General features: G+C 43.9%; 1 protein-coding gene across 1 annotated transcript in view; it reads left to right on the top strand.

Moving 5' to 3' along the window:
* The first annotated feature begins 14,070 nt into the window (after window positions 1–14,070).
* The window catches only part of SYNPR (synaptoporin), a 324,786-nt gene continuing 313,602 nt past the window's right edge, over window positions 14,071–25,254 (top strand). Inside the window, exons 1-2 of the mRNA XM_073592170.1 lie at window positions 14,071–14,295; window positions 14,409–14,474. Coding sequence (XP_073448271.1) covers window positions 14,278–14,295; window positions 14,409–14,474 — 84 coding nt within the window. The 5' untranslated portion in view covers window positions 14,071–14,277. The remainder of the gene's footprint in view (window positions 14,296–14,408; window positions 14,475–25,254) is intronic.

The following is a 25,254-nucleotide window of genomic DNA, read 5'->3' on the forward strand; positions in this document are numbered from 1 at the left end:
ATGTAAGGAGACCCTTCAGTCACTGACCTCCCATGTTAAGGGGCATTTTTCACACAGACCACTGATGTAAAATGGCATTTCTTCCCCGTCCACCAATGTAAGGGGTCCCTTATTTCACCAACCTCCAATGTAAGGGGAACCCTTTTTTTATTGACCATCAATGTTAAGGGGTATTCTTTACACTGAGGTGGCATTCCTCCAATGACCTCCAATGTTAAGGAGCATTTTTCACAAAGACCACCAATTTAAAGTGGCCTACTGTCAGAAACCATGAATCAGACTGAGACAGAAGTACAGTTAAATTACACTTGTTTAATAATAATAAAAAAAGATAAACAGAGTAAACGTAGTCAAAACATAGCCAGAATTCGGGAACCAGAACGTATAATCAGACAAGCCAAAACGTCAGGGAGCCAGAGAACAGCGTAGTAGAACAGCAAGCAGGATCTGGAGTCAGAAAGAATGTCAGCCAAGCAAGTCTTTAACAGGAACATAGAAGAGCGTCTCTAGAGATGTGACCAAGGCGAAGGCAGAGATCATCTGGGCTGAACGGCTTAAGTAGGCAGGACTGACAAGCAGGATATCATCAACAGGTGAGTAACTATGGAGAGATAGGAGCTGGCAATTAGCCGACAGCTGAGCGACCAGCTCAGAGAAGGAAGGGCTGAGCCCAGCCCTGACACATTCCTTCACTGACCAACAATATAAGGGGACCCTTCTTTCAGTGGCCACCAGTGTAAGGGGACCCTTCTTTCACTGATCATCAATTTGAAGGGGCATTTTTTACCTTACCCACTGATGTAAGGTGGCATGCCTCCACTAACCACCATTATAAGGGGACCCTTCTTTCAGTAACCACCAATGTAATTGGAACCCTTCTTTCAGTGACCACCAATGTTAAGGGGCATTTTTCACACAGATCACCGATGTAGGGTGGCATTTCTCCCCTGACCACCAATGTAAGAGGACCCTTATTTCACTGACCATCAATCCTCAGGAGCATTTTTCACATAACCCACAGATGTAAGGTGGCATTCCTCCACTGACTACTATTATTATAAGGAGACCCTTCTTTCATTGACCATTAATGTTAAGGGGTATTCTTCACACTGACCACCAGTGTAAGGTGGCATTCCTTTAATGACCACCAGTGTAAAGGGTCACTACAATTTTTATAGTCTGCTCTTCTGGCCATTGGCCATTATTTTTTTTGTTGTATTCCATGGTTATTATTTGAAAGAAAGTTGTCATTTAGAGCAGAGGGGTGTTAAAGAATGATCCCAGCCGGGTATTATAAATCCTAGCTACTCCATGCTGCCTATCCTTTTATTCATTGCTAAATATAAAACGTACTGTACCACAGGCTGTAGTCTTAATAATTTCAGTAAGGATTCCCTGAGACATAAATCATTTAAAGGGTTCTTTCTTGCTAAAAAGGTCAAGAGAGGCTTCCCCTCGGGCCAACCTTGGCTGTGCCTACAAGCTGTAGTGGGTGTGAATATTGTAGTTTTTTCTTACAATGCTGCAGAATACGGCAAAGCTACATGAAGTTCTAACAACCATTTTTCCATCCTTCACAAAGCAGCATGTCACTTCATTCATGTCTACTTCAATGTGAATCTGTCACACGGAAAGCACAATCCCAGTGTCAGGTTGAAAACAATTTTGACATTTCTTTTTTCTCTCTTAACAGATTAAAAACCCCTTCACGCTGACATAACGCAAATATGCGGATTCAGCTTGAAGGGGTTGTACCAGGGTGATGCCTGCAACTGCTGGCATCACCCCGGTACCGTTTTTTATAGCCGACGGTCAGCTTTCTTGGGATAACAACCAATGCAGCTAAGAAGCCGCTTGGCTGTTATTCCAAGTAGCAGCCATCTTCCGCTGCTCGCCCAGGCTCTCCCGTCCCACTGGGAGGCCCAAGCGACCACCTGACAAGTCCGCCAGCTGACCAGAGACCTGAACGGACCCAGAAACGGCTTTGATTGGGTCTTGGATCTAGTAACCCAGAAGTGAATTCATTACATCACTTCCGGTTTACAGAAGACTTTAAGGTGCCAGATAAAAATAAATGACAGCATTCTAAACTGCCAAACTTGGAGGGTGCAAATGTAGCACCCTGGTTGTCAGGGTTGCTAACAAATTTAGTTAGCTAGGTGGTAACTAGCCTGGCTAATTGTTAGGGGGATCTACTCACTTTTTTCTAACTCTGGATTTGATGCACCTCTCTCTTCTGTCACTAGGTGGCATTGTTGCCTGTGGCATTAGAATGACAAGGGCATAGTGCAGGCATGTCCAAAGTCCAGCCCGGGGGCCAATCGCTTTCAGGGAACGTTTTTTTTTCCCTGAAACTTCCCTCTTAAAGTTAAGGTGCGTGTTATACGCCATTAAGTACGGTATATCCAAATAACACGCCCAAGCTCATCTCTTTACTCACACACAGCCACAAAGGCAAGAGAATTCTTGTTGGGCAGTGTATTAGTGCTTGAATGAACACACAAATGGTGCGTACACACAAGCAGAATTTCCGACAAAAAAAGTCCGATGGGAGCTTTTCATCGTATATTCCAAACTTTTTACGTCCAAAATTTAGACGGACTTAGATAGAGAACATGTTCTATATTTTTCCTACGGAACAAATTACTATCGGAAAAAATGCTGTTCCGACGTACCAAAAATGACGCATGCTCTGAAGCAAGTACGAGACGTCGTACGTGTTGTCCCGTCGTACGTGTTGTACGTCACAGCGTTCTTGATGGTCGGACTTTGGTGTGACCGTGTGTATGCAAGACAGCTTGAGCAGAATTCCTTCAGAATTCCGTCGGAAAAACCTTCAGAGTTTATTCCGACGGCAAAATCAGTCGTGTATACAGGGCATTAGACCGAACTTTAATGGTTCAAAGAATGTCAAGCAAAATGGTCGGCCCTCACGCATGTTCACTTCATCAAATCTGGCCCTCTTTGAAAACAGTTTGGACACCCCTAGCATAGTGAATTCAGACTAGGAGTGGATGGGTTGTCTCAGCCAATTGGCAGGTGTTTCCTTGGCCCCTTGGCCTGCTGGGAGAGCCTATTTATTCAGGAGGAGTCAGGTGATCAGGGTTCTTTGCCACCCGTATGGCTGTCTGGGTGGATGTGTGTTACAAGGCTCCAGGTTGCTAGGTCAGAAGCCCAAGCCTATCCCTGGAACACCTGGCTGTTAAGCTGTCTGAGGCCTATCCAGGTTTGAGAGAAGCAGCACAGGGTCGGGGCTTCAGGCAGGAAGCCCAACCAAGTTGCAGAGGTTCCGCCGGACGGGGAACTGAATTGTTGCCAGCAGTGAGGGAGAAACCGTTGCAATAAGGGACGACCACTGTTGTCACCAGGGGCAAGTGAGGATCAAGGCCAGAGGTAAAGGGGAAACAGTTGCCACCAAGGGATAACCACTCCTGTTATCAGAGGCAAGTGTATGGAAGTCGGAATAAGTGCCAGAGCAGCCTTTTCACCAGCCGGGGACGGTGAAGAAGTGGCAAAGCTTCATCAGAGTGTCAAGCCATAGACCCAGTGGGTTAGCAGGGGTGAAGCATGAGGAGTATACAGCGGGTTAGCTGTGGAAGAGCCCAGGGGATCCAGTGACGTCTGGGATCTTGATGTCTAGTGAGAGACCAGGAGCTCAGTAAATGAAGATCTACATTGGGATACTGTGAGATGTGAGAGAAGATCTGTAATGGGTTACCGTGAGTTATGTGTAAAGATCTCTATTGACTGTTGTAAGTTCAGTTGCTATAGAAGACAGCAGTTCTACAAATACAGTTGCTGAATCCAGCTCAAGGGTCCTCCACCTGTATAGCTGTCTGCCTATTATTTTTATTATTTTTGCCTCAGAGTCTGCCAATTGCTATTGCATCTGCCTAAGGGTGTCCTGGCCCTAACCCTCTCTCCACCAGCTCTGTTTAAGAGACAATAAATCTCTTTTTCTTGCATTCAAAAAGTGACTGGCACCCATGTTTCCAACTTGAATTACACCCACAATGCCTAATAACCCACACTTTGAGGAAGGATGTCATCAGCTCTCCCTGACTCTGGAGGTCACCACTATGCCTTTAGGGGTCGGGGACACCGCTACACAAAGGAGGGATTATAAACCCCAGATCCCTCCATAAAGAGTACCTGTCACTGCCTATTACTGTCACAAGGGATTTTTACATTCCTTGTGACAGCAATAAAAGTGATCAGAATTTTTTTTTTAAGGGACAGTGTAAAACTAAATAAAATAAAATAAATAAGAAAAAAAAAAAACATTTAAAGGGCCCCATCCCTCCGTGCTCATGCTCAGAAGTGAACGCACATGTAGGTCAGGCCCGCAAATGTAAACAGTGTTCAAACCACACATGTGAGGTATCGCCGCGATTGCTAGAGTAAGAGCAATAATTCTAGTGCAATACCTCCTCTGTAACACTAAACTGGTAGCCTGTAAACATTTTTAAAACATCGCCTATGAAGATTTTTAAGTACAGTAGTACTTGCCATTCCACGACCGTGCGCAATTTTAAAGCATGACATGTAAGGTATCTTTTTTTTCAGTGTAACATTATCTTTCACATTATACAAAATTGGGCTGACTTTACTGTTTTTTTTTTTTAACCACTTAAGCCCTGACACAGCTGGCTGGCCAAAGACCAGAGCACTGCATCGCTTTAACTGACAATTGCGCGGTCGTGTGACATGGCTCCCAAACAAAACTGATGTCCTTTTTTTCCCACAAATAGAGCTTTTTTTGGTGGTACTTGATCACCTCTGCGTTTTTTATTTTTTGAGCTATAAACAAAAAAAGAGTGACAATTTTGAAAAAAAAGCAATATTTTTAACATTTTGCTATAATAAATATCCCCAAAAAATATATAAAAAAAACATTTTTTTTCCTCAGTTTAGGCCGATACGTATTCTTCTACATATTTTTGGTAAAAAAATCATAATAAGCGTTTATTGATTGGTTTGCACAAAAGTTATAGCGTCTACAAAATAGGGATAGTTTTTTGGCATTTTTATCATTAATTTTTTTTTATTAGTAATGGCGGCGATCAGCGATTTTTATCGTGACTGCGACATTATGGCGGACAGATTGGACACTTTTGGTGCTATTTTGGGACCATTTACATTTATATAGCGATCAGTGCAATTGAAAATGCATTGATTACTGTGTAAATGTGACTGGCAGTGAAAGGGTTAACCAGGAGAGGGCTCTGCAGGGGTTAAGTGTGTCCTAGGGATGTGTTCTAACTGTGGGGGGGGGGCTACTTGTGACACATCACTGATCATCGCTCCCGATTACAGGGAGCGGTGATCAGTGTCCTGTCACTAGGCAGAACGGGGAAATGCTTATTTACATTAGCATTTCCCCGTTCTTCAGCTCCGTGAGACGATCGTGGGTATCTCACGGACATCGAGTCCGCGGGACCCGTGATCACACTCGCAGAGCTCGCGGCAGGGTCGCATGCCGCCGGCGGCAAATTCAAGGGGATGTACAGGTACGCCCATTTGCGCAGCCGTGCCATTCTGCTGACGTATATGTACATGCGGCAGTCGGCAAGCGGTTAATTCATGAATGTGTATTTCTTCCAAAAAAATTCATTTAAAAGACCGCTGCGCAAATACAGTGTGATATAAAATATTGCAACAATCGCCATTTTATTCTCTGGGGTCTCTGATAAATAAATATATATATACATACAGTATTTTTCCTCATTAACCGGTTCCCGACCGGCGCACGCCGATGTACGTCGGCAGAATGGCACGGCTGGGCAAATGGGCGTACCCGTACATCCCTTTGAATTTGCCGCTGTGCCATTGCGTTTGCGCGCGCCGGCGGGGAGCTGCGTGAGTCGGGTCGCGGGTCCCGCGGACTCGATCGCCGCGGGGATACGCGCGATCGCCCCACGGAGAGGACGAACAAGGAGATGCTAATGTAAACAGTGTCACTGATCTCTGCTCCCTGTGATCGGGAGCAGAGATCAGTGATGTGGCACATGTAGCCATGCCCCCCCACAGTTAGTAACACTCCCTAGGTCATACTTAACCCCTCCCTAGCCCCCTAGTGGTTAACCCCTTCACTGCCAGTGTCATTTACACAGGAATCAGTGCATTTGTGATCAAATACCACCAAAAGAAAGTTCTATTTGTGGGAAAAAAAGGACATCAATTTTGTTTGGGAGCCACGTCGCACGACCGCGCAACTGTCAGTTAAAGCGACACAGTGCCGAATCGCAACTGGTCAGGAAGGGGGTAAATTCTTCCGGGGCTAAAGTGGTTAATGTACACACAGCACCCCATATTGACAGAAAAACACAGAATTGTTGACATTTTTGCAGATTTATTAAAAAAGAAAAACTGAAATATCACATGGTCCTAAGTATTCTGACCCTTTGCTCAGTTTTTAGCAGAAGCACCCTTTTGATCTAATACAGCCATGAGTCTTTTTGGGAAAGATGCAACAAGTTTTTCACACCTGGATTTGGGGATCATTTGGCCATTCCTATTTGCAGATCCTCTCCAGTTCTGTCAGGTTGGATGGTAAACGTTGGTGGACAGCCATTTTTAGGTCTCTCCAGAGATGCTCAATTGGGTTTAAGTCAGGGCTCTGGCTGGTCCTTTCAAGAACAGTCACGGAGTTGTTGTGAAGCCACTCCTTCGTCATTTTAACTGTGTGCTTAGGGTCATTGTCTTGTTGGAAGGTAAACCTTCGGCCCAGTCTGAGGTCCTGAGCACTCTGGAGAAGGTTTTCATCCAGGATATCCCTGTACTTGGCTGCATTCATCTTTCCCTCGATTGCAACCAGTCGTCCTGTCCCTGCAGCTGAAAAACACCCCCACAGCATGATGCCACCACCACCATGCTTCACTGTTGGTACTGTATTGGACAGGTGATGAGCAGTGCCTGGTTTTCTCCACACATACCGCTTAGAATTAAGGCCAAAAAGTTCTATCTTGGTCTCATCAGACCAGAGAATCTTATTTCTCACCATCTTGGAGTCCTTCAGGAGTTTTTTAGCAAACGCCATGCTGGCTTTCATGTTTCTTGCACTGAGGAGAGGCTTCCGTCAGGCCACTCTGCCATAAAGCCCCGACTGGTGGAGGGCTGCAGTGATGGTTGACTTTCTACAACTTTCTTCCATCTCCCGACTGCATCTCTGGAGCTCAGCACAGTGATCTTTGGGTTCTTCTTTACCTCTCTCACCAAGGCTCTTCTCCCCCGATAGCTCAGTTTGGCCAGGCGGCCAGCTCTAGGAAGGGTTCTGGTCATCCCAAACGTCTTCCATTTAAGGATTATGGATACCACTGTGCTCTTAGGAACCTTAAGTGCAGCAGAGATTTTTTTATAACCTTGGCCAGATCTGTGCAGCAGACATTTTTTTGGAAACCTTGGCCAGATCTGTGCCTTGCCACAATTCTGTCTCTGAGCTCTTCAGGCAGTTCCTTTGACCTCATGATTCATTTGCTCTGACATGCACTGTGAGCTGTAAGGTCTTATATAGACAGGTGTGTGACTTTCCTAATCAAGTCCAATCAGTATAATCAAACACAGCTGGACTCAAATGAAGGTGTAGAACCATCTCAAGGATGATCAGAAGAAATGGACAGCACAAATATATGAGTGTCACAGCAAAGGGTCTGAATACTTAGGACCATGTAATATTCCAGTTTTTCTTTTTTTAATAAATCTGCAAAAATATCAACAATTCTGTGTTTTTCTGTCAATATGGGGTGCTGTGTGTACATTAATGAGGAAAAAAATGAACTCTGAATGAATGATTTTAGCAAATAACAAAGAGCGAAAAATTTAAGGGGGTCTGAATACTTTCCCCACTAATATATATATATATATTTATATATATATATATATATATATATATATATATATATATATATTTATATATATATATATATATATATATATATATATTTATATATAATTATTGGGGTTCTAAGTAATTTTCTAGTAAAAATAACGAATTTCAACTTGTAAGCAACAAATGTCTGAAAAAAGCTTAGGCGCGAACGGGTTAAAGAAATTCTTAACCACTCCTGCGCAAAATCACGTACCTGTATGTGATTTTGTGCATGAGGTCTGGGGCGTGCGCATGCGCATGCGCGTGCACTGCCGGCGACCCGCTTCTGCTGTGATTGGACACAGTGGGAGCTAATCAGCGAGTCCCGTGGAAGCAATGTCTGCCGGGACATGCCGATCTTTCTGAGGAGAGGCAGAACGGCGGTTTGCCTATGTAAACAAGGCAGATCGCCATTCTGCCAGACGGGAAAATGGAGATCTTGTGTTTCTGCTAAGCAGAAACATGGATCTCTGTTTTCCCCCAGTCAAATGGGGTGAAACATTTTGGAATATGAAACTTCGGTTGAATTGCGACAACCTGGGTGTGGTCCAAGTCATTAACCGCATATCAGTGTTGTCACAACCTGTGATGCGGCTGCTGCGCCACATGGTGGTCCTCTGCCAGCTGATGAATATTTTTCTGTATGCTGTACGCCTCCTGGGGATAGACAATACTGTGGCTGACTCCTTGTCTCGGTTTCAGTGGGACAGGTTCCGAGAGCTGGCATCAGCAGCGGAACAACGGGGGGTTGGCTGTGGGAGATTGTGGGAGATTGCCTTGGAGCCGTCGCTGGATGGATCAGAAGGTCGGTGAGTGGGTGGTAAATACCAAGGTATGGTTGGAATTGGTGCGGAACACAGAAGGGGTTTGCTATCTTGCAGGCCATTTTTGTGCAGTTGGGCACCATCTGTACTTCCAGGTATGGGGTATCTTTGTTTAAGCGGCTTTTTCTTTGGCATTTTTGGGAGCATTCTGGATCTGTGAGCTGTTCAGTCCTTCTAGGAAGTTTCCGGGGGGAATATTGGCGAGAGATGTGATTTGGGAGAGGGACAGGTTGCAGGTATTGCTTCGCAGGTCCAAGACAAACCAGGCATGCAAGGGCGCGTGGTTTCAACTGCCAGGTTCCACGGTGTATCCAGCGGGGGTTGTATGGTAACTCCTGGATGTGCGTCTGGGTGTGGCGGAGCCCTTTCTGTTACACGGGATGGGTCGTCGTTGTCCAAGTTACAGTTCATCGCCATTTTCAGGAAGAGTCTTCAGGCGGCGGGTTTGGAAGAAAAACAGTATGCCTCGCACTCCATATCGGGGCGGCCACGAAGGCCGCTCGTGTGGGCTGGACGAGGCGGCTGTGAGGAGGATTGGTAGGTGGGACTCAAGGAGATTTCGTACCTACATTTGCACGCATTTGTTAGCTGATTAGCCGATCATGGAGGGGTGGGGGTGACCGATAATGGATAGGTGAGTCAGTCATGGTGGTCTTATCCTGTGGTTCTCGTTTCTTTTCTTTTAGATGGAGTGCAGATATGCCTCATCTGGATTTTGGGCCACTCATACGTATTTTGGGGGGCCAGGCGAGCTGATGTTAGGCAGGATGGCAGGCAGCTAGGTATTTCAAGGAGAGAGGCGTGTATTCACTGGCTAGGCATACCAGGGATGATGTGGAACAGGGTGGTGCCGGAGGTGCATCATTTTGTGCGCCTTGACAGGTCATCTGACATTATAGTGCTCCATGTTGGAGGTAACGATCTGGGGATTCGTTCAAGTAGGAAACTTATCATGGATATCAAGATAGATTTCCTGCGGCTCCCTACGGCTTTCTCTGATATGCTGGTCTTGTGGTCCCACATGGTGGCTCGGACGACTTGGAACATGGCGAGGTCGGTTGCAAGACTCAACAAGACTCGCATTAAACTAAATAAAGTGGTGGGCCGATTTTTTTATTTTGAAATAGGGGCATGGTCATTCACCATATGGAATTAGAGTCGGATACCAGGCTGTAACTAAGGGGGGATGGTGTCTATCTATTGGCGGTGGGGATAGATATGTGGTCCCTGGGGCTGCAGGATGGGATTCAACATGCCTTAAGGGTGTGGAGGGGCCCTTAAGGAGTACACAGGCATAAAAAGGATCCCAACGCATTTTGCAAGACTATGCTCGCTTCATCAGAGGTAGATGCATGTGTAGTACATCAAAGGCTGGATCAGACTACCAATTGTTTGATACCCAGAGGCGGCAGTAATGAGCATTTGGCTCGGGAGCTGAGGAGGCAGAGGAAAAACCAAACCAACTGAGTACAAACGGGGGGGGCAGACATGGCACCCTTACAGGTGGTAGTGGTAGTTTGGTCTGTGACTGTCTGTGACGTTGATGTAAAGAATGTTATTTGAATAAGTGTTTGTTAATAAAAAGGCTGCTATGGCCATTTGTACTCCATTTCATGTCTGGTCTTGTTAATCTAGGTAATGAGAAGGGGTGGGGTGATTATTTATGGTCGGGCAGGAAAAAGGAAAGTTGGGGACATCTTATTTACACTGGTCTTGTAAACACACTACAAATGTTCCACAAACACGTCACAAACACCCCTTTGGCATTTACTGTGCATTTGAGATGCATTTAAAAAGTGTTATAACTGAGATGATACATGCAAACAAAAACCAACACAGAGGAGGCGTCTGGAATGCTTTATTGAACGCAACGCAAACATGTAAAAAACACGTGCAAAACACATCAATAACATAGCTTAACATGATAGGGGCATTAATGGACGTCCGTGATATCTAAAATTTCAAAGTGTGCCTAAATGAGCCTTTAGTGAATTGCTGCACCAACAAACACTCTTTAAAAAACAAGGAATCGCCCTGGGACTTTAAATGAGGTGAATGCGGTTAACCAACAATTGACAGAGTAAATGCAGTCCCAAAATTTATTTAAATAGTCATGCAAACATAAACATGAATCATAGCCAAGCCATTGAAATGATACATACAGTAGAAAATGTCAATACACGTATCATGGTATAAAATGTAAATTGCAGAGTACACAGGCATAAAAAGGATCCCAACGCATTTTGCAAGACTATGCTCGCTTCATCAGAGGTAGATGCATGTGTAGTACATCAAAGGCTGGATCAGACTACCAATTGTTTGATACCCAGAGGCGGCAGTAATGAGCGTTTGGCTCGGGAGCTGAGGAGGCAGAGGAAAAACCGAACCAACTGAGTACAAACGGGGGGGGGGCAGACATGGCCGGGATGGGGGATTGTGTCACCAAAGATCTCCCAGTATCCATTATTAATGTCAACTTGAACGAAGTAAACTGCTGCATGTGAGTGAAACAGGAAACAGGAAGTGACAAAAAACGGGGATACTTTTTATGCCTGTGTACTCTGCAATTTTTTAGGATGCTTTTTTAGCATGCTCAGGGACTGTGACGGCATAAGGGGGCGGGGTCTCCGCCTATATAAGTCAAATCAGAGTGCTCAGAGAGCATTCCAGCCAGAGAGACCGTCGTGTCAACATCGGAAGAAGAGAAGAAGCCCAGAAGTCCGGGCCTCCGCTGGGTTGTTGGGAAGAGGCCCTTGTCCTCATCAACATGGGGACAAGGTGCTTTGTGGTGGGGGGGCCCCGCAGGGCGCCCCCTCCCCCAAAGCACACCCCCCATGTTGAGGTCATGCGGCCTGGCACGGTTCAGGAGGGGGGGGGGGGCGCTCGCTCGTCTCCACCCCCTTTCCTGACCGACCGGGCTGCGTGCTCGGGGTCTGGTATGGATCCTAGGGGTGACCCCACACCGTTTTTTCAGCGTAGGGGGTTCCCTTTAAAATCCATACCAGACCTAAGGGCCTGGTATGCCCCGCGCTCGCCGCAATAGGAAAATTTGTTTTTCCTATTGCAGCGAGCGCGAGATGCAATACCCTGCCCTTGCGCCGTATCTGGTCCGTCGGACCAGCATACAGACGAACGGGCTTTCAGGAACTGAGTCCGACGGAAAGATTTAAAACATGTTTCAAATCTAAGTCTAAGTCTACACACGATCGGATTGTCCACCAAGTATGCCAGAAAGTCCGCTCGTGTGTAGGCAGCATAACAAACACTCTTTAAGGGCTCATTCACACCTGCTTTCTTTCTGAGGAGTGACCTGAAGGCAGGCATTTGACAAGCAGTAAGGAGGCATTGTATTGCCATCTGTGTTAACCACCTAAATACCAGATAACCACACCGCAACTACTCGCCAAGCACGACATGAGGTATCATTTCTGCCCCGGTCACCAAGCAAAGCTCCACTGCTACAGCATGTTTCCACCCCTGGTTGTCTCTGCAGGAAAAATGGGAGCAGCTGAGGGGTGGTAAAAATGCAACTCAGCCGCTGGGTTTTAACGACCCCCAAATTGCAAGTGTAAACGAGTCCTTAGGCTAGATTCACACCAATGCGGTGCGGGAAACTCAGCGATCCCTGCGCAATTACCGCACCGCAATCAGATCATACCATCCTTGCGATCTGACACAGGTGTTATTGCAATCTATACAACACCCCAAACACAGTGCCTTTGCTGGCACCAGATCGCATTGTACAAATCGATCATGTGATCCAGCAGCAGTGCGGTTCCAAAATGGCTGCATGCGCAATGTGATGTAATTTGAGCCCATTCAAAATGAATGAGCTCAAATCACACCGCACTAAATTGCATGTGAATTGAACAGGAATACCGTACCGTTCCTGTGCGATTCACATGCGGTTCATAGTGTGAACCGAGCTTTAAAAACGTACACACGATCGGATTTTCTGACGGGAATTGTGTGTTGACAGACTGTTGGCCTAAAACCCCACTGTTTGTACGCTCCATCGGACAATTGTTGTTGGATTTTCTGTGAACAAATGTTGGATGGCAGGCTTATAAATTTTCCACGGACAAATGTCTGTTGACAGATTTTCCGATCGTGCCAACGCCCTTCTGACAAAAGTCTGACGTTTTCTCTGCGGAAAATCCGATCGTGTGCACGAGGCTTAAGTGAACTGCTGCACCAACAAACACCCTTTAAGGCCTGGTTCACACCTATGCATTTTTTAGTGCATTTTCAGTTTTGCAGAAACACACTACAGTCTATTTAACATGGTTTCTTATGGATGTAGTTCACATCTGTACATTTTATGGAAAGGGCCAGGGACTTTTTTCTGGTTTTTGGTTCCATAGACTTCAGTGGATCAAAAACGTGTATTGAAAAACGCAAAATGCACCTGGATTGTACAAACTGCAACCTGCATAAGTGTGAATCAGGCCTAAGTCTAGGTTCACATCTATGCAGCTATGCTTGATGAGTTTTTCAGGCATGTTTTGCAGTGCATTTTACGTTTTTAAACCCTCCGATTTTTTTATGCGTTTTTGCATGCAGTTTTCATGCGTTTTGCGTTTCACGTTTTTTTTTTTTCTCTTGCCAAATGCATAGATGTGAACGGGTACCATAGGAAACCATGTTAAATGGACTGTAGTGGGTTTCTGCAAACTTTAGATATGCTTTGAAATTTTAGATATTGCGGATGCCCAATAATTTGCACACCGTGCTTGTTTAGGTGCCGTTCATTTTCAATGGCACCTAAACGAGGGTGCGGTTCTTCTGGTTTAGATTTGAAATGTTTGATATTGTGGACGCCCATTAATGTGTCCACAATAATGGGCACAATAAAATCTTGGTCAAATCGCTGCATATCGCGGTAAAATCTCTGCAAAATCGCAGGCGTTTTCGGCACCATTATCGCTACCTTTTCCTCTTATCGGCAAAATGTCAACACCATTTTCAGCTGATATGTTTCGGCCGCATCTCTATTTGTTATTACTTTGTTTTTCAGTGTAGTGTTAAATGACGCTTTCCAGACGCTTCCTCTGTGCTGGCTTTCTAAACGCATCTCAAACGCACTGTCTAAAAAGCCATAGAGGTGTTTGTGGCACGTTCGCAGCACGTTTACATTGACATGAATGGAGGTGTTTGGGGAGCAGTAGAGCCAACCAAATGCTACATGCCGGATACATTTTGGCGTGACGCAAACACGATCGTGTGAACAACGCTCTCCACATAATTGAAACAGAGACAGTTGACCGGCGTTCCCGAAGCTTCACTTAGCCAGTGAGCGCCTTTCAGCTAATCAATTATTTGTGGCCCAGCCAACTGTCTCTTCTTTTTTCGAGAATGCTGAGCCGGGGCGACATGCAGCTCCCGTAAGCTCTGCGTCTGACACCGCTTCCTCTAGGACCCAGAGGGATGTTGGACTTTCTCCGTTCGCTCTGGCTGTCTTGCTGGCTGTGTTGGAATAAAAGTGTACTATCAGCGCAGCCTTTCATTGAGTGTATTGTTGAAGCAACTGAGTGGGTGCCTTTATATTAGGAACATTTAAACTTATTTGCCGGGAGTTTGGCGAGGATGGACATCTTCGATCAGGTAAGTGTCCCTTCCTTCCTTTTGAATCCGTCTTGTCTTTTTTTTTGGAACCTGTAATGTGTGTTTAGATGTCAACAAATGGTGTCTGTTTTTGTCCCCTTTTTCTCCCCTAGCTTGTAGCATCTGGCTCTTTTCGGCTAATTAAAGAACCCCTGTCTTTCCTTCGGACCTTGGAATGGGTGAGTTACCGGTTAAACCCCCCCCCTCCTTTTTTATTTTACATTTGCAGCCCCTTGAACGCCTGGGGTGATATTTGGTAGCTCCTGCTGTCACCATTGAATAGTGTTCCTCTCCGTTGAAGAAGGTGATGTAGATGGTGACATCTCACATCCATCTAGGCTATAGACCATGATGGACCATCCTGTTGACCATTCATGGTGGAGGTATATAGGTTGTGTTGTGTACATCTTACTACGAGCCCCACCAGTGTTGACCATCCATGGTGGAGGTATATAGGTTATGTTTTGTACATCTTACTATGAGCCCCACCAGTGTTGACCATCCATGGTGGAGGTATATAGGTTATGTTGTGTACATCTTACTATGAGCCCCACCAGTGTTGACCATCCATGGTGGAGGTATATAGGTTATGTGTTGTGTACATCTTACTACGAGCCCCACCAGTGTTGACCATCCATGGTGGAGGTATATAGGTTGTGTTGTGTACATCTTACTACGAGCCCCACCAGTGTTGACCATCCATGGTGGAGGTATATAGGTTGTGTTGTGTACATCTTACTATGAGCCCCACCAGTGTTGACCATCCATGGTGGAGGTATATAGGTTGTGTTGTGTACATCTTACTACAAGCCCCTGCTTGTTAGCATGTGTGCCCACTTCTCAGTAGCTTTTGTTGAACATCAAAGCCCCCCTGATCTGTCACGTACGGTATGGTACACATAGATAGCTTCAGCTACTTTTATCTCTAGCCAAGCAGGCACTTTCTGCTGGAAATAGGTTAAGGAGAACATGAAGAATCCGAGAGATGCTCAGCGGTTCACTATATACATTCACATGACGTCATCCCAGCTGAGCTTCGGCAGCACAGACAGGTGTCGTTTGGGGGTATAGGGAATGCTAACAGAGCTCTGTGTCTGTGAAGAGTGCAGCTGCTGCAGAACCTCTTTGAAGGCTGTTGGCGCCGGATAACGGCCAGGTAACAGGAAATGATCAGCTAGTCGCTGAGTGAGGTTCTCCTACTTCTGACATACACATGTGTAATGTATAGCAAAGTAGAGTATGATACGAAAAAAATCACAGTCTTGAATTTGCTTATTTTTGTTAAACCAATTACCGTGAGCCCTGGTTCACACCAATGTGGTGCAAATTGGGTGCGAATAGATCGCAATGTGAATTCTGCTTAGCATGTGGGGTTTCCATGCAAACTTAAGCTTCGTACACACGATCGGATTTTCCAACGGGAATTGTGCGTTGACAGACTGTTGGCCTAAAACCCGATCGTTTGTATGCTCCATCGGACAATTGTTATCGGATTTTCCGCGGACAAATGTTGGATAGCAGGTTTATACATTTTCCGCAGACAAATATTGGATAGCAGGTTTATAAATTTTCTGCGGACAAATATTGGATAGCAGGTTTATAAATTTTCTGCGGACAAATGTTGGATGGCAGGCTTATAAATTTTCCGCGGACAAATGTTGGATGGCAGGCTTATAAATTTTCTGCAGACAACGGTCTGTTGTCAGATTTTCCGATCGTGTGCACACAAGTCCGTCAGACAAAAGTCCAAAGTACAAACGCGCATGCTCGGAATCAATGCTCACCAAACACAACATTAGCAGAAGGTGCCCAAAGGGTGGCGCCAAAGAGCTGAAAAGCCACGTAGTACCTCACTACGTTCGTGTTTGTTGGCCGATAATTGTGTGCCAGACAAGTTCCCGGCACACGCCCTTCAGACAAAAGTCTGATGTTTTGTCTGCGGAAAATCCGATCGTGTGAATGAGGCTTAAGTGCGAATTTGTGAGAGGAGTGGTCACATCTGCAATTTTATTTTCTATAAAACCTAGTAAAAAAAAAAAAAAAAATATTCGCAGTGATGTGAACACTGGACTGCGATTTCTATCCGGTCCAATAGAAGTCTATGGAGCTGAAATTCGCACTAAACTCGCACAGGACCCTTTATTAAACCGGATGAAATTGGCCTTGCATATATGGGAACAGCCTTCATTGGAAATAATGCTTTCTTTTAAAAGACAAATGCGAATTTATGCTTTCAGAGCGCATCTGATCCGCATAGAATTCGTCATAGGCGTGCGCACAGGGTCACCTAATCATCCCGTATTGTGCAGATTCCCCCTGTTTAGACCCCTGATATTTCACCAAAGCACCCTAAGGGGGCTCCTAAAAAATTGTATAAAAATAATATAATAAAATTGTAAAAAAAAAATAAAAATTCAATTGTAAAAAAATAAAATTGTAATAAAATAAAAATAAAATTGTAAAAAAAATAAATAAAAACTACTAACACCATCCACTGCTTTACTAACACCAATCCCTGCCCTACTGACACCGGCAGTAAATATAAATATATATATATATATATATATATACACACACACACACACACACACACACACACACACACACGCACGCATGCGCGCGTGTGTGTGTTTGAGCTTTGGGGCGCACGCCCATAGGCTGAATAGACACAGGCAGATGTATCATATAAAACTGCTGGTGGGAAGATCTGTATCACAAATAGGGGGAGATTTTCTAAAACTGGAGCACACAGAATCTGGTGCAGCTCTGCATGGTAGCCAATCAGCTTCTAGCTTCAGCTTGTTCAATTAAGTTTTGACAATTAAACCTGGAAGCTGATTGGTTGCTTTGCACAACTGCACCAGATTCTGTGTGCCACAGTTTTAGTAAATCTCCCCCATTGTGTGTTAGTTGCTGATATAGATAAAGGATGGTGATGCACATGTGTGGAGTAATGCTGGTTATAGATGGATTGACATTCGACTGGTTCAGCAGTGACCGGACGAATTTCGATCCATCTATGGTTGTTCCCGCTCGACAGAAGTCAATCTGACAGATGACTTTTGTTGAATATGATGTTGGAAATTTTTTTATTTGATCAGCAGCTGCAGCGCTGATCAGTGTATTCTGATAGTGGAGGAGTCCCTGCTGTCAGAATACAAGAACACAGCGGGGGGGGGGGGGGGGGATTCCTCTATCCACTTCGCTTGTTTAGATTGGGGAACTCGATCCACCTACGGTCAGCCTAAGTTTTGTTCTCTTTTCGGCGCTGGAAAGGAAACTGTTGGCTATCGTTTGGGTTAGCCGCCTCTAATGACTACTGGCAGTAATCTATAAAACAAATAGCATGACATTTACTGATATAGGTAAAGGATGGCAATGGGGAGCAAGCAAAAGAGGGCGCCTCATCTAAGTGCACACTGTATATACAGGTGACATTATCAATGAAAAGATTGCACTCATGAAGTAAGGGCCAGTTCACACCACAGAAACGCAGTTCGGATGCATTCCAGAGTGCTTTTCTGCATATGCGTTTTTGATGCAATGCATTTTTTTCCTCTTTTTTTTAACCTTAAATAAGAACATGTGCATTCCAATGCGTTTTTGATGCATTTTACAGCGTTCCAGTCCAGGAAAAATGCAGCATGTTCTACTTTCTTTTTTTTTTTTCTGGAACTGCAAACACTGGTGTGAACAATGCCATTGAAAACCATGTGACCTACTTTCTAATGCGTTTTTGATGCAGAAAAAAAAATGCACTGGACTGCATGTGGTGTGAACTGGCCCTCAAAGTTGGTAGTGTTCATGTCATCCCTAAACCTCCAGGGAGCTGCATACATCTGCAGGTGAGCGGCTGGTGCAGGCAGAGTTGTGCTGGATGTCAGACTGCATAGGTGTGCGCAAAGGGTGTGTCGGATGTACATGGGCACACCCTAATCACCCCATGCAGCACAAATCCCCCCTGCTGTACCCCCCTAAGCTCTGCTGGCTTCACTCCTTTCCTCTTCCGCCAGCTGCTGCTGTGGGCAGTACTGATCGCTCACTGTGTTCATCCATAACTGAAGCCTAGCAAACTGTGATTACTATGCTTCAGTTTGTGAATGAACAGGAACCCGCTCAGCACAGTACTGTCCAGTGCAGATGAGGCTGCAGCGATAAGGACTGAAGTATAACTGCCCTCACTCCCCTTTTCTGTCTCAAAAGTGGAACATCAGGGGTCTGTAATCCACCAAAGTCCCCCAGGGGGGCTCCTAAAAACACTTGTAAAAATTAATACAAAAATTATATTATAAAAAATAATGAAGAAAAATTAATTTGTAAAATATTATTAAAAAAATAATTGAAAAATAAAATAATAAAAATAAATAAATACTGACACTATCCATGTTTTAATACATTTTAAAATGTTTATATATTTATGCTGGGAAATCTCATTGTGTGACAGCAATCACTTCCAACAATTACTAGTGGTAAGATCTACATAGGCATGCACACAGGGTGTGCCGGATGTGCCCAGGCACACCCTAATCATCCCATGTGCATTCGTGTTATCGCTCTGTGTAGCAGCAGGAACATGGGAAAGATCTCCCTCTTACCGGCTCTACCATCAGAGACATGTCTATTCTCTTCGGTTTGAGCTTTAGGGTGCACACTCTAATCCAATAAGCTGCGCACACCTATGATCACAAATAGTGCGCTATTTTCTGATATAGGTAATAGACTGTGATGCATACGTGTGGTGCAAGTTTTTTTTTTTGTTCTGTATTCTCAGCTAAAAATGAAAGAATTGGTTGCACAAAGATTCTCCAGCATGCTGGGAAATCTCATTGTGTGAGAGCGATTGCTTCTGACAATGCAAACACACCCAGATCCAATTGTGCAAAAGGCCTTAAAGCGTTTGTTGCCCCAACATTTCATATTGTATTGTATGAGAAAGTCTCCTGTCCTCTTTGTATTGCCTCCTTTGTGTGAAATCCCTGATGATCCTATTAAAAACTGACCACACTAAGCAGGAGAGCACACGTGGTCAGTTCTCTAGCTATGTTCAGACTTGTCCTGTCACCGCCCCACCCCCACCCCCGCTGCACAGCCATTCACTGGGAAGCTCAATGTGCTGCTGCTTCTCCTCCCCCCAGCTCTTATGCAGCTGAGAGCAGGGAATGTGATCATTTATAAAAAAAAGGGGAAAAATGTATTTATAATGTTTTTTTTATATCTATACAAAAGTTTTGCCTTTCTTTTCAATTTTAAACTGAATGGGTTGTTTTACAAGGTGACCGCTTACAATCACTTTAAATTGCTTGCTTTTATTAGGTTGTGTATATAACCATCTCTGTGACGTGGAGTGAAATGGGAGGCCATTTTAAAAAAAAAAAGGTTTAAAAAAGGAAACTTGGTATAAATGAAAATCTCTTCTTTAGAAAAGGCCAGTTTCCTGGCTGTCAGGGTGATCAAATGGCTTCAAGTGCTTCTGGGCCAGTTCACACCACATGCAGTCCAGTGCGTGACTGGTCTCAGGTGGTCTCAGGTCATACACAGAGAGGAAACAAATCCTCCTACATAAGTTGTACCTGTGTATCTGCTGCCATCTCTTCTCTAGATCCAGTCTGAATTATAAAGCTTGTCTGAGAGTTCAGAAGTTCAAAAGTGGGCGGAGAGCTGAAGTTACACTCTAATGCCCCGTACACACGGTCGGACATTAATCGGCCATTCCGACAACAAAATCCTAGGATTTTTTCCTACGGATGTTGGCTCAAACTTGTCTTGCGTACACACGGTCACACAAAGTTGTTGGAAAATCCGATCGTTCTGAACGCGGTGACGTAAAACACACACGTCGGGACTATGAACGGGGCAGTAGCCAATAGCTTTCATCTCTTTATTTATTCTGAGCATGCGTGGCACTTTGTCCGTCGGATTTGTGTACACACGATCGGAAATTCCGACAACGGATTTTGTTGTCGGAAAATTTTATATCCTGCACTCAAACTTTGTGTGTCGGAAATTCCGATGGAAAATGTGTGATGGAGCCTACACACGGTCGGAATTTCCGACAACAAGGTCCTATCACACATTTTCCATCAGAAAATCCGACCGTGTGTACAGAGCATTAGGCGCTCAGTGAGGAGAGCTCTGAGAGCTGATTGGAGGGAAGGGACACACCTCCCTTCACACAGCACACAGGAACAGAGCTGAGGGTGTCAATCAGCTGGAGATCCCTCCCCTGTCACCTTTTTTTCTCTTGGTGTCAGGAAAACTTGTCAGAAGTGATTCATATTGATAACAGCAGACAGAAATGACACTTAGTGCACTTAATAGTACACACTATAGAGGGAGATGCTTTATTCATATTTCATGTCTGAGGTTTACAACCACTTTAAATGTGGGAGGTATGGTATAACCAGGGGAGGCCAGCCGTCACCACAATCTGGAGTAATGTAAAGATACCGATGTAGACCCACGTTTGCTGGAGGTAAGGGGCCAGCCCCTACATTTATGGCAATCTGATTGTACAATCTCTATATCATATCCTATATGTTGGCTATATATACACAATGATGTCATCGGCCGATGTGCTAATCATTGCGATACACGACTCATATCTTCAAGAAATCTCAACAATCTCTAGATTCCCCCATCCACACTAAACAGCGTGGATGGACGAATCACAATAGTGCCAGCTATTGTATTCTGACAGCCACAGCAGTCACGGCTGCCTGAATACCCGAAGAGTGCCTGCATCTGATTGGGTGCAGCCGAGAATTTTCCAGCCGACTTGTTTTCCAAAAGTTGCTTGATAAATTTACTTTTGTGAAGTCAGGGATGGCCAATAGGGCCACCCACAGAAATAATTGTGGGCAATTCAGCAGGAATAGTCTGAAAATACATCCGTATAAGGGCCAGCTTTAGGCTAGCCATACATTATAAAATTTTCTTGTACAATTTTCCTTCAGATTTACCAAAACCATATAATATGAGGTCAGACCTAAACACTTTCAATTTGTATGCAATCAGGCAGGACCTTGTACTACATAGTTGAAGGTAAATCTAAAGGAAATTGAACAAAAAAATTGTATAATGTATGGCCAGCTTTATTAGTGTGATGAATTTGACGATAGATAGATAGATAGATAGATAGATAGATAGATAGATAGATAGATAGATAGATAGATAGATAGATAGATAGATAGATAGATACCATAGATACGATAGATACCATAGATACGATAGATACCATAGATACGATAGATAGATAGATAGATAGATAGATAGATAGATAGATAGATAGATAGATAGATAGATACCATAGATAGATAGATAGATAGATAGATACCATAGATAGATAGATAGATAGATAGATAGATAGATAGATAGATAGATAGATAGATAGATAGATAGATAGATAGATAGATAGATAGATAGATACCATAGATAGATAGATAGATAGATAGATAGATACCATAGATAGATAGATAGATAGATAGATAGATAGATAGATACCATAGATAGATAGATAGATAGATAGATAGATAGATAGATAGATAGATACCATAGATAGATACCATAGATAGATACCATAGATAGATACCATAGATAGATACCATAGATAAAGAACGTAGGTAGATAGATTTTATGAGAAAGATATAAGGATTCGATTGATAGAAAATCTTTTCTTATTCCTATAATTACAGAGGGATTTGTTGGTAGACCTTCCTATAATTATGATGGTGTGGTGCGTCTATTACGGCAGAACAATGAAGAAGATATGTAATTGGCTGGCTGAACAATGTCACTGTTTATTTCTCTGATCTTTATCCGTGGTGATATCTGCAGGTCACATGACTTCCATCGCCAGTAGGGCTGAAGTCCCGCAGAATGCAGCTGAACGGAAAGTTCAGAGCACGTCATATGGCATTAATCAGACTTTCTTAGCTAGGGACATACTGGATATCTACAGGGTGGTATGTGGAAATAGAGCAAAGCTGTGTATAGGAGCAAAGTGTCTTTATCTTTTTTTATTTTATTAGAGATTAAACATCACATTTATTGCAATATTAGACAGATTTTATTCTTCTTTTAATTATTATTTTTATATTAGTGTTAGTGTTTATATTAGTGTTATTATGTATTGAAGATGCGCCTTATAATATTTTTGGCTTTTCATGTTTTTATACTGTTTTTATTAGGATTTGGTAGCAGATGTGTAATTCTGAGCCCTCTGTACAAAAGGGATATTTCACCCACATCCCTGAGAAGTTACTACTCCTATGACACCACGGCCAAATTAATGTCCAATACTCTTCTCACCTCTGCTAAGCTGGCTGCTATTATTTTAGGGGGTGCTCGGACAGTAATCACTTGTTCATACATGCAGTCGAGGGTGGTATAAGGAGGTGGCTGAGCCACAGTTTTACCACCCCCAACCACCTACCTAAGAAATACAGCCACCTAATGTGGCTCATTCAAGTTAATGGGTCCATACTGCAACTGCCCAGCAACCATGCACATGGTTACAGCGTGGTGGGTCAATAGTTTGCTTAGATGCTTAGAGGCCCCAGCTCAGTCTGACAAGGTCTGATGAATATAATGCTGCTGACTAGTATAGAAAGGTTTGTCCAGACCCAAAGCATGCTGTAGAAATAGGAAGAGATAGCCCAGTTATCGCACACCTCACCCAGCCCGAGTGGTTAGCAGATAAAAGCAGCCTCAGCTCGATTCATCCAGGCCATGTCCCCAACATGTTTCACCCTGCCCCCATTATTAAGCCCAAGGGTGGGGTAAAACGTGTTGTGGGCGTGGTCTGGATAAATCAAGCTGAGGCTGCTTTTAACTGCTAACAACTCGGGCTGGGCAAGGCCCAACATATCGCCTCCTCACCAGCTGTCAAACACCTTATGAAAAGCGTTCCACCATAGATACATTTTTAGAGGGGCAGAAGTATAGCCACACGTAGGAACAAGCCCTAAAGAGGACTACATTAAAGGACATTCAACCATAAAAGGTCAGAAGATGGGGATTTTTTGTGTTTTGAAGGCATCTCTGCAACCTTGGCCTTATTTCTAAATGCACACCTCCCACGTTTGGAACTTGAAAAAGATGGACACCTTGGGACAGCAAAGACAGGCAGCACGCCACATCAAAAATGGGCCTGACTGAATTGATCTTTATTAATCATGTGTTATTTTGACAGTGAAAAATGGCTATGTTTAAGGACATTCACCCATAAATTTGTTGGAAGAGGGAACGTGCGTTTGTAGGCATCTCCATAACCTTGGCCAGTGTTGCTTGTCCAAGCCTTCGCAGGATGAAGATGACTGGTTGGACTTTCCTGGACAGCTACAATCATTTACCTGAGGGAGGCAGTTGCTGTTATAGTTTGCACTGTGCCACCTTGCATGTTTGTATAAAAATCTTTCATTGTAAAGACTGTTCAGCAGAGTTCTACGTGCAAAGTTTTATCTCTGTAATGTTTGGGCAGTTTAGTTTTGGGCTGTAGTATGTCTTCCTCGCTAGCAATAACAGCATCTTACTGATACTGGACACATATTGTGGGTAGGACAAGCAACATTACCCCTCACTGTCCGGGAACTTGTTGCAGAGGACTATCAGAGACTGCGGGCATGCTGCAGTGGACTGTTAAGCCGTGTACACACGACCGGGCTTTTTGACCGGACTGGTCTGACGGAACAAATCCGTCAGACAATCCGACCGTGTGTGGGTTTCATCGGACCTTCAGCTGACTTTTTCTGTCGAAAATCAGACAGACTTTAGATTTGGAACATGTTTCAAATCTTTCCGATGGACTTGAGTCCGGTCGAAAAATCCGCTCGTCTGTATGCTAGTCCGACGGACAAAAAAGGACACAAGGGCAGCTATTGGCTACTGGCTATGAACTTCCATATTCTAGTCCCTTCGTACGTCATCACGTTCTAACCAATGGGCTTTCTAAAGGACTTTAGTCCGTTCATGTGTGGGCAAGTCTGGTCGTTCGAAAGTCCATCATAACTCCGTCGAAAGTTCCTTCGGAAAGACCGTCGGATCTTTGATGCTGAAAAGTTGGCTCATGTGTACATGGCATTAGAGATTGCGGGCATGCTGCAGACAGCCCTGGTGATTTTCAGGGCCACTAAGGCAGTCATTGACAACGAAAGGTACATAGGGCATCAGTCTAAGAAATTTATCAAATCCTATATGCTCTCCGTTGTTTCTGTGACTTCCTTTGACTTGCTTTGGAGTTGCTTCAATTCAACTCTGCAGTATTCAAGTCATTTCTTTATATTGCTTCTAAATTGTTTTTGTAATCACATTGACTTGTATGGTAAATGCCCCCTTAAGTTCGAAAGCCCTTAGGTGTCTGCCTTTACTTCCTGCAAACGTTACCAAGGCTTTGGTTTAAAAACCCCATTTCTGTTTAGCAGGTATTGTCTAAATAAATATAAAATCTAGTGCAGCGCTAAAATTAAAGAAAAAGTGCATCAAACAAAAGAACCATAATGAATATGGCGCAAAATAAAAACCTATAAACGAAAATTGTGAACAAAAAAAAAATACTGTAAGCAATTCAACGGTGTAAAAAGTGATCCACACAAAAATATCTCAATATTCCAGTACAAAAAAAATGAACATAAGTGAAAAATTAAATAATTGGATAACCCAGTAAGCAGTAATCTTGCTGTAGAGAATGAGCCCCAAAAAGATTCAAATTGGTATCACTCGTGAAGGAATATCAAAGAGGATACACCACCAAAGTGTAAGGCAAGTACGCTTACCAGAATAAGTGGACTCATATACCAAAGTATTGAGTCAAGCAAAGGTTGTGGAGGATCTAAATCACTCCAACAGAATCCAAACACTCCCGATGGCTGGTATGTATGTCAGATCAATCTAGAAGATATCACCTCTCGAAAGACAGGCTCCCCGCATATGGATACCCTCATCAGAAAATTTCCAAATTCACAA

Source organism: Aquarana catesbeiana, linkage group LG07 (genome assembly GCF_042186555.1).
Source record: "Aquarana catesbeiana isolate 2022-GZ linkage group LG07, ASM4218655v1, whole genome shotgun sequence".
Lineage (NCBI taxonomy): Eukaryota > Metazoa > Chordata > Amphibia > Anura > Ranidae > Aquarana > Aquarana catesbeiana.